General features: G+C 44.5%; 1 protein-coding gene across 1 annotated transcript in view; it reads right to left on the reverse strand.

Moving 5' to 3' along the window:
• Positions 1-11,053, reverse strand: part of STAU1 (staufen double-stranded RNA binding protein 1) — a 59,053-nt gene that overhangs the window by 9,652 nt on the left and 38,348 nt on the right. Inside the window, exons 7-8 of the mRNA XM_026449180.1 lie at positions 1,864-2,261; positions 619-762 (exon numbers count right to left, since the gene is read on the reverse strand). Coding sequence (XP_026304965.1) covers positions 619-762; positions 1,864-2,261 — 542 coding nt within the window. The remainder of the gene's footprint in view (positions 1-618; positions 763-1,863; positions 2,262-11,053) is intronic.

An 11,053-nucleotide genomic window follows, 5' to 3' on the forward strand; every position in this document is an offset into this window, starting at 1 on the left:
GTGTGCAGACATTACATTCACATGTACTAAGTGTTTATTTTAAGCATTAAGATAAACAACTTAATCTTTGATATGTAGCCTTTACAGATTTCTGTGATATGTTTAAGCTGTCAAATTATTGCAAGCCACAAGGTCTTAATAAGGATCACAACTGGCTGGGTACAGTGGCTCACGCCTGTAATCCCAGCACTTTGGGAGGCTGAGGTGGGAGGATCACAAGGTCAGGAGATCAAGACCATCCTGGACAACATGGCGAAACTCCATCTCTGCTAAAAATACAAAAAATTAGCTGAGTGTGGTGGCACGTGCCTGTGATCCCAGCTACTCAGGAGGCTGAGGCAGGAGAATCACTTGAATCAGGGAGTCGGAGGTTGCAGTGAGCTGAGACTGCACCACTGCACTCCAGCCTGGGCGACAGAGTGAGACTCTGTCTCATAACTAAATAAATAAATTAATTAATAAACTAAATAAATAAATAAATAAGGACCACAGTTGCTGGCAGAACATGGCCCACAGGATCCACCCTCCTCATGAAGGTGTCCAGGCGTTGAACCGCCATCAGCCCCCAAGGCTGGACGTGGTCAGAGGAAGGGGCGCCCATCATCCATGCCGACCCACCTGCATCACAAACTCCCTGCGGCGCGGGAGGCCTCGCTCTGTGAGGAGCATATACTCTGGCTCCTTCTCCTTTTTTGCCTGCTGGATCTGGGCCAGTCTGCTAATCGGATTGATCCCCTGGCCATATTCTGGGCTTGTCTGTGGCTGAGGAACAAACAAGGCAGAAACTCTGTAATGTTATTCACTCCATGAACTTGGTCAACTCAGAGATCAGGATATGAGAGGAGATAAGAGATTTTGGGTTGACCTAATGGCTCAGAATTAGATGTTTTTAAATTTAACATTTTGAAAATGCTTTGATTTTGTATGATTGTTCTAGGTGGTTTTAAGTTCTTAGCAAACCAACATCAACATTTCACTATAACGAAGCATCACTATGACTGCAACGGCTGCTTTTTAACATATTTCAACATATGACAGTAAATGGGCAGAAAAAACATAAAACAATATTCCTACAACTCTCCAAAAGTCTGAGCTATGATGGGTTCCCAATTTTCTTGAAAAGAACTCAAAATCCAGAAACCATTTTTTAAAAAAAGCTCAAGCTGATGCCACATGGCAAGAAGAACCTCAGAATCCCAGTTACTTCCTTGTGGCCACCTTCTGTGCCAAGGAACCCTCATTCACTCTGCTGATCAGAGAAGTGACTTCCAGGCTATATTAAGCAAAAAAGAGAAAAAAAGGGTATACATAGTATGCTTTTATGTAAGAAAAATTTGGACCTTGATACAGCGTGAAACTACATATACTGAAAATCACAAAGTCCCCCATGGAATTATGTCCCCTTTCTGGGGTTGGGGAAGGGGTCAATATAATGCTTTCATAGATCCATTAGTGTGGCTCAAAAATCCAAAAGAAAAGGCACACAGAAAAATGTCTCACTCCCACCCTCCCGCCGTGGGCCTCCTGCCTGGCACGAATCTCCTCCACCTTCAGAACAGCACCACGGTCACTGGGACAGAGGCACTGTTACTTCACCACGCGCCCCACAGACGGGCATGGCGTTCCCGTCCAATACCCCACTGTGATTGCTGGGGCTGTGATGATGTGTGCGCCCATCTGCGGGTACCCCTACTGAACTGGCACAGTGTCCTTATCTTACCTAACAGGTGGCTCTTGCGGCAGGCCTGGGGTGTGGCACGTTGGTCTCATCCCCTTTCACCTCTGGGACAGCAACCAGCCTTCTAAACCCCCCAACCACCTATAGATCATGAAAACACCTTCTGTGTTCAGAAAAGTTCTCACCTTGACTATGGGTTTTGTTTTCTTTTTGATTCTAGGCTTTACTCGTTCAACTGCAGGCAGGGGCGGTAACTTCTTCAGCTCCTCAAGAACAGCTATGGCGGCATTTTTCTTTGAAATCTTCTTGCTTTTCCCTTCACCTTCCCCCACAAACTCCCCAACCGAAACCTTGGTCACAAAGTTCTTCATGTGGGGTGGGCCACTCTCCCGGGCCACCTGTTTCAGAGGGAAAGACTGAGTGAAAGCGGACAGACACTTATTAAAAGCTGCAAGGCACACTGGCTGGCACACTTCACACAGACAAAGGGAAGGGGAATCAAGGACACGGCCTACTAAATGAAATGAAGCAGGGATCATTTCAAATGCTTTCTCGCCTTTCTTCTTACTTCTCCAACTGGTTTATGCTCTTGAGTCTGGTGAGTCCCAAACAGTCAGGCATGAAATAAGAAGACCTTTTTACTCCCATGCCCCCAGCTCACAGGCTGTCCTGAGTTTAGTGTGGTCCGGTGCAACTGGCAAAAAGAAAGCTTGCCCGGCAAAGCCCAGAAACAAATGCAGCACAAATGCTCAAGTTTAATATCTGTTCTGAGCCTCCAGCCAGGACTAGGCCTACTAAATACTGGCTGCTATGTGGCCACAAAAGAGAATGAGACAAATCTCTAAGCACTGATAAAGAGGGATTCCCCACACACATTAAGTTAAAAAAAAAAAAATCAAACTACAAAAGAGTGTATATGATATGGTAGCTTTAGTTTAAGAAAAGGACTTTATATAAATATCTACACATACATAAACAGACACACATGTTTATAAGCTCATTTATGAAAAAAAAAAAAAAAAACAGAGGAAGGATGAAGAAATCAATGGGCTGGACATGGTAGCTCACACCTGTAATGCCAGCACTTTGGGAGACTGAAGCAGGTGGATCACTTGAGGTCAGAAGTTCAAGATTAGCCTGGCCAACACGGTGAAACCCCGTCTCTACTAAAAATACAAAAATTAGCTAGGGGTGGAGGCGCACCTCTGCAATCCCAGCTACTTGGGAGGCTCGTTGTATCCCAAGGCACAAGTATCCCTTGAACATGAGAGGCGGAGGTTGCAATGATCCAAGATCACAACACTGCACTCCAGCCTGAGTTGGACAGAGTAAGACCCTGTCTCAAAGGAAAAAAAAAAAAAAAAAGCAAGCATTGGGCCAGGCGCGTTGGCTCCCGCCTGTAATCCCAGCACTTTGGGAGGCCAAGGCGGGTGGATCACGAGGTGAGGAGATCAAGACCATCCTGGCTAAGACAGTGAAACCCGATCTGTATTAAAAATACAAAAAAAATTAGCCGGGTGTGGTGGTGGGCGCCTGTAGTCCCAGCTACTCAGGAGGCTGAGGCAGGAGGATGGCATGAACCCGGGAGGTGGAGCTTGCAGTGAGTTGAGATTGTGCCACTACACTCTAGCCTGGGCAAAAGGGCGAGACGCCGTCTTAAAAAAAAAAAAAAAAAAAAGCAAGCAACGAAATTAGTTACCTACAACAGGTGTGAGGGATTAGGGCAGAGAGACAGGGGATGAGATTGGAATGATAGTTTTGACTTCTGGAAGCATTTACTGTTTTACATATTAAATAAATAAAACTAAGTCAACAACGATGGGAAAAGAACCTAAAATAACTGCATATTAAAGTGATTACAATCCTAAAATGGACCAAAGACCTACACAGAGGCGCTAACATGCACAATTCTCAGAAGCAAACATGAGCGAATCTTCATGACTTTGGGTTTGGCAACTGGTTTTTAAGATATGAAACTAAAAGCACAGTCAACAAGAGGGAAAAAAAAACAAGTCATGCTTAATCAAACTTTAGAACTTTTGTGTATCATGGACATTATCAGGAAAGTGATTACAATCACATAGACAGAAAAATCAGGCTGGGCAGGGTGGCTCGTGCCTGTAATCCCAACGCTCTGGGAGGCCAGGGTGGGAGGATGACTTGAGTTCAGAAGTTCAAGACAAGCCTGGCCAACATAGCAAGACCTTGACCTACAAAAATAAAAACAAAATTAGCCAGGTGTGGTGGTGTGCCCCTGTATGTAGTCCTAGCTACGCGGGAGGCTAAAGCAGGAGGATCACTCGAGCCCAGGAGATCAAGGCTACAGTGAGCTATGATCGCACCACTGCACCCTAGTCTAGGCAACAGAGCAAAACCTCGTCTCAAAAAGTAAAAAAAAAAAAAAAAAAAAATCTAACCGACATTAGCCAAGACACTCAAAAAAAGAAAAACAAAGTTAGAAGACTTACACTACCAGATTTTAAAACTTCCTATAAAGTCACAACAGCTAGCATATGGTTTTGTGTAAGGATAAACAGATCAACAAAACGGCATGAAAAAGACCTGCACATACAAGGTCACTCAATTTTTGGCAAACACACCAAAACAAATTAAAAATCTCTCTTAAAAAAACAGTGCCAAAGCAACTAACTAGATATCTGCACGGAGTGGGGAGGGAAAAGAAAAAAAAAAAAAATCAAACCATCATCTCTAACTCATACCACAAACAAAAATTAATTAGACCTAGGATCACTTAAATGTGATCCAAACTAAAACTACAAAGATTTTAGAACAGAAGAAAGCCTCAAGCTGTAAGGTTGACAAAGAGTTGAACACAAAATATATCCACCATAAAGACAAAAGAAAGAAATTCCTCAAAATTAAAAACCACTGGCCAGGTGTGGTGGCTCATGCCTGTAATCCCAGAACTTTGGGAGGCCGAGGTGGGCAGATCACGAGGTCAGGAGTTCGAGATCAGCCTGGCCAACATAGTGAAACCCCATTGCTACTAAAAATATAAAAAATTAGCTGGGTGTGGTGGCAGGCACCTGTAATCCCAGCTACTCAGGAGGCTGAGACAGGAGAATTGGTTGAACCCAGGAGACGGAGGTTGCAGTGAGCCGAGATAGCACCACTGCACTCCAGCCTGGGCAACAAGAGCGAAACTCCGTCTCAAAAATAAATAAATAAATAAATACTAAAATAAAATAAAACAGCTCATCAAAAGACATTTAACAAGTAAAAAAGGGGGCCTGAAACGGTGACTCACGTCTGTAATCCCAACACTTTGGGAGGCTGAGGCAGGTGGATCACCTGAGGTCAGCAGTTTGAGATCAGCCTGGCCAACATAGTGAAACCTCGTCTCTACTAAAAATACAAAAAGTAGCTAGGTGTGGTGGCACGTGACTGTAATCCCAGCTACTTAAGAGGCTGAGACAGGAGAACTGCTTGAACCCAGGAGGCGGAGGTTGTAGTGAGCCGAGATCACGCCACTGCATTCCAGCCCGGGCGACAGAGCAAGACTCTGTTTCAAAAAAAAAAAAAAAAAAGAAAAAAAAAAGTAAAAAAGGAGCCAGGCACAGTGGCTCACTCCTGTAATCCCAGAACTTTGAGAAGGCCAAGGTGGGCAGACGGCTTGAATCCAGGAGTTTGAGGCCAGCCTGGGCAACATGGCAAAACCTCGTCTCTACAAAAAAATACAAAAATTGGCCAGACTTGGTGGCTCATGCCTGTAATCCCAGCACTTTGGGAGGCTGAGGCGGGTGGATCACCTGAGGTCGGGAGTTCGAGACCAGCCTGACCAACATGGAGAAACCCTGTCTCTACTAAAAATACAAAACTACCCAGGCGTGGTGGCGCATGCCTGTAATCCCAGCTACTAGGGAGGCTGAGGCAGGAGAATCACTCGAACCCAGGAGGCAGAGGCTGCGGAGAGCCAAGGTCACTCCATTGCACTCCAGCCTGGGCAACAAGAGCAAAACTCTGTCTCAGAGGAAAAAATAAAAATACAAATACAAAAATTAGTCCAGCATGGTGGCATGTGCCTGTAGCCCCAGCTACTTGGAAGGCTGAGGTAGCAGGATTGCTTGAGCTCAGGAGGTCAAGGTTGCAGTGAGATAGAGATCGTGCCACAGAACTGCAGCCCAGGTACAAAGTGAGCTCTTTTCTCAAAAATCAAATAAAATAGTGATTTCAAAATATACATATTTCCTAGCTCTATTCCTAACAAGGCCTAGGAGCCATGGCTCTCCAACAGGAACAAGCATGCCAGCACCCTGTCCTGTCTCTACACACAACTCCCAATTAGAAGGAACTGGAACTTCTTGGAGGAATGTCCAAGACTGTTTCTATTAGAAATTTCTGTTTCCATTGGGGCTAAAGCTAGAGCAGGGAAAGTTCAAAGTGGGACTAAAACATTTTATTGTATCAGAAAGCATGGAAGTTCTCAAAATGTGAAGAGGGGAGGTACGAAGGTTATTTAATAAAGGACTGTCTTGGCCAGGCGTGGCGGCTCAAGTCTGTAATCCCAGCCTCGGCGACAAGAGCAAAACTCTGTCTCAAAAGGGAAAAAAAAAAAAAAAAAAAAGGACTGTCTCTTCAATAAACAGAGCAGGCACAATCAGACATCCAAATACAAAAAAAAAAAAAGACAAAAATATCCCTTATGTCACAGTATATATGAAAATTAACTTGAATCATAAACCTAAATTTAAGAGCTAAAACTAAAATTTCTAAGGAAAATGACTTTAGGTTAGCCAAACATATCTTAGCACACACAAAAATGTGACGTCCAGGCGTGGTGGCTCACGCCTGTAATCCCAGCACTTTGGGAGGCCCAGGTGGGCGGATCACGAGGTCAGGAGATGGAGACCATCCTGGCTAACAAGGTGAAACCCCGTGTCTACTAAAAATACAAAAATGTTAAATAAATAAGGCGGGTGTGGTGGCGGGTGCCTGTAGTCCCAGCTATTCGGGAGACTGAGGCAGGAGAATCGCTTGAACCCAGGAGGCACTTGAATCCTGAGGTAGGAGAATGGCGTGAACCCAGGAGTGGAGGTTGCAGTGAGCCGAGATCACGCCACTGCACTCCAGCCTGGGTGACAGAGCAAGACTCCGTTTCAAAAAAAAAAAATTGACAAACTACACCTCACCAAAATTCAGTACTTCTGCTCTTTGAAAGTCACTTAAAATCAAACGACAAGCCACAGACTTAGAGAAAATATCTGCAAAATACTTACCTGAGAAAAAACCTGAATTCAGAATATATATAGAACCTCCAAAACTCAGTAATAAAAAGACACTCAAAAAAACTGACAAGACACGAACCTACATTTCATCAAAGAAAATAGTAAAATAAAAACATGAAAAGAAGCTCAGTATTGCTACTCTTTATGGAGACATATAAATTAATACAACAAGATACTACTGTCCACCTGCTAGAATGACTAAAAATATTATTATTTTTTTTTTTGAGACGGAGTCTCACTCTGTCCACCCAGGCTGGAATGCAGTGGCGTGATCTCGGCTCACTGCAACCTCTGCCTCCTGGGTTCAAGCGATTCTCCTCCCTCAGCCTCCCAAGTACGTGGGACTATAGGTGCGCACAACGATGCCCAGCTAATTGTTGTATTTTTAGTAGAGAAGGAGTTACACCATGTTGGCCAGGCTGGAATGACTAAAATTTTAAAAGCTGACAATACCCAAGTGTTGGTGAGGATGTAGAGGAACTAAAACTCTCTCATATATTGCAGGTGAAATGCACAACGATACATCTGGTTTAGAAAACAGTTTCGCAACTTTTTTTTTTTTTAACAAAGTCTCGTTCTGTTGCCCAGGCTGGAGTGCAGTGGCATGATCTCGGTTCACCACCGCAACCTCTAACTCCCATGTTCAAGCGAATTCTCATGCCTCAGTCTCCTGAGTAGCTGGGATTACAGGCACATGCCAGCATGCCTGACTAATTTTTTAATTTTCAGTAGAGACGAGGTTTCACCATGTTGGCCAGGCTGGTCTCGAACTCCTGACCTCAAATGATCCGCCCACGTTGGCTTCCCAAAGTGCAGGGATTACAAGCTTGAGCCCATGAACCCAGACAACTTCTTATAAAGATATTTATTTATCATGTAACTCAGCAAATCCACTCAAGTATTTATTCAAGAAAAATGAAAACATGTCTCCATAGATGTATATGTTTACAGTAGATTTACTAACAATCACCAAAAACTCAAAACAATACACATCTTCAACTGGTAAATAGATAAATACATTGTAGTGTGTACATACCATGTAACACTCTTGGTGATAAAAAGGAACAAACGCGGCCGGGCGCAGTGGCTCAAGCCTGTAATCCCAGCACTTTGGGAGGCCAAGACGGGTGGATCACGAGGTCAGGAGATTGAGACCATCCTGGCTAACACGGTGAAACCCCGTCTCTACTAAAAAAAAAAAAATACAAAAAACTAGCCAGGTGAGGTGGCGGGCGCCTGTAGTCCCAGCTACTCAGCAGGCTGAGTCGGGAGGCTGAGTCAGGAGAATGGTGTGAACCCGGGAGGCGGAGCTTGCAGTGAGCTGAGATCCGGCCACTGCACTCCAGCCTGGGCCACAGAGTGAGACTCCGTCTCAAAAGAAAAAAAAGAAAAGGAACAAACTACTGAAACACAACAGCATGAATAATGACTCCAAGCTAAGTTAAAGAAGCCAGACAAAAGGCAATGTACTCTATTTTTTCATTTATGTAATATTCTTAAAAAGGCAACACTATAGGGACAGAATGAGATCAGTGCTTGCCAGAGCCTGAGGATAGAGGGGAGAGACTGACTGCAAAGGGACACAGGGAAATTTACTGGGTGGGAGATGTTTTATTTTGACTATGGTGCTGGTCACAGAACCATATACACTTATCAAAACACATCGAACTGTGCACTTACACACGGTGACTTTCGCTGTAAATTATACCGCAAGAAGCCTGACCACCCCTTCATCCAAAAAAACAACTGATGGGGGCATGTTAAAGGGCACAAGGGCCAATTTAAAAGACAATTCAGACATCAAAATGGGTGACGGTAACAATGGAGTAACACTTTGTGTAAAAAAAAAAAAAAACGCAGGCTGGGCGCGGTGGCTCAAGCCTGTAATCCCAGCACTTTGGGAGGCCAAGACGGGCGGATCACGAGGTCAGGGGATCGAGACCATCCTGGCTAACCCGGTGAAACCCCGTCCCTACTAAAAAATACAAAAAACTAGCCGGGCGAGGTGGCGGGCGCCTGTAGTCCCAGCTACTCGGGAGGTTGAGGCAGTAGAATGGTGTGAACCCGGGAGGCGGAGCTTGCAGTGAGCTGAGATCCGGCCACTGCACTCCAGCCTGGGCCACAGAGCAAGACTCCGTCTCAAAAAAAAAAGGCAGCAATGCATCTATACTGATAAAATTAACTATAAGAGGGGAGGAAGGAAACTTTTTTCTTTACTGTAGAATGTCAGCTTGGAAATGCAAAAAAATCATCATTGTGACATCTACCACAGTGACAATCAATGCCAGCAAGAATCATCAAGATCCCTGGGGCCAGGTGTGGTGGCTCACACCTGTAATCCCAGCACTCTGGGAGGCCAAGGTGCATGCCTAATCCTAGCTACTTGGGAGGCTGAGGCAGGAGAATCGTTTGAATCCAGGAGGCAGACGTTGCAGTAAGCTGAGATCACATCACTGCACTCCAGCCTGGGCAACAGAGCAAGACTCCGTCCCAAAAAAACAAAACAAAACAAAAAAATTGCTGGAACCACCGGGGAGACCTGTGAAGGCCCAGCCTTTCGGAGTTAATTACAAAGTGACATGAAGTGATGCTCTGAGAAGGATCAATATCACTCCCATAGCGATCCCGCCAAAAAATGCATAACCAGACCTAATTATGAGTAATCCATCAGAAATACCCAAATTGAGGGCCACTGTACAAAAATAACTGACCTTTAAACATGTCAATGTCATGAAACACAGAGAAAGGCTGACAAAGTACTGCAGATACTAAAGATACTGCAGAGGCTAAAGAGAGACATCAGCTAAGTGCAAGGTCTGAGTCTGCATCAGACACTAGAGCGGAAGAAACATTTCTATAAAGGACATCATTGAGACAACTGGTGAAATGTGAATATAGGATGTGTATTAGGTAACAGTACTATAGCAATGCTAAATTTCCTCTACTTAACAGATTGTGGTTAAGAGTATGTCTTTGCTCTTAAGAGATACATGTTGAAATATTAGGAGTTAAAGAGTATATATGCCACTTTCTGTCAATCCAGCAAAGCAAAAAACAGAAAATAAAATAATATATATATTTATGGAAAAAGAAAAAGCAGGCTGGGTGCAGTGGCTCACGCCTATAATCCCAGCACTTTGGGAGGCCAAGGTGGGTAGATCACTTGAGGTCAGGAGTTCAAGACCAGCCTGGCCAACATGGTGAAATTCCATCTCTACTAAAAATACAAAAATTAGCTGAGTGTGGTGGCATGCACCTGTAATTCCAGCTACTCAGGAGGCTGAGGCAGGAGAACTGCTTGAATCCGGGAGGCAGAGGTTGCAATGAGCCAAGATCATGCCACTGCACTCTAGCCTGGGCAACAGAGTGAGGCTCCAAGGAAGGAGCAAGCAAATATGGTAAAATGTCAACCACTGGTCAATCTAAGTGAAAGTTATACTCACTGTTCTATTCTTGTAACTTTTAGATAGATTTGAAATTTTTGAAGTGAAAATTTGAAAAAATGTCTAGTTAAGATAAGTGAGCCTACGAAATGGATGTACCTGTTTTTCTTGTTGTTGGTTTTGTTTTGTTTTGTTTTGTTTTGGTGTCGGGGAGGGAGATAGCAGGGAATGGGGGTAGGAATTCAGCACAGTGGCCAGGAACAGAGGTGTGGGAAGAAGGACCTGGCCTGCTCCAGCACCTGTGGACTGATTTTAAAGAACTCCCATAGGTGCCGTCCACACCCAAGGGTGGAGATTCTGAAACGCTTCTTCCCACAACAGTGTTTTCCCTGTCCTCAGGTTAGACTTTGGAGGGACAGGTCAGCCACCCTGACGGCTCATTTCAAATTCACCCAGGCCCACCCTGGCACTCTCCAATGGCTTGCATTGTCTGCCCACATCAAGATCCCAGCAATCTAAATCTGGAGGATCACCTGGATTGCACGTGGTATGAGCATGTCACAACTGCCTCCCAATGACCGTATCAGCACCATTACATTTTCTAACTAAAACTGTATGCTTTATCAAAAGTCAAAACTGGCTGGGCACAGTGGCTTATGCCTGTAATCCCAGCACTTTGGGAGGCCAAGGTGAGTAGATCACCTGAGGTCAGGAGTTCAAGACCAGCCTGGCTAACATGGTGAAAC

This window comes from Piliocolobus tephrosceles, chromosome 20 (assembly GCF_002776525.5).
Source record: "Piliocolobus tephrosceles isolate RC106 chromosome 20, ASM277652v3, whole genome shotgun sequence".
In the NCBI taxonomy this organism is placed as follows: Eukaryota; Metazoa; Chordata; class Mammalia; order Primates; family Cercopithecidae; genus Piliocolobus; species Piliocolobus tephrosceles.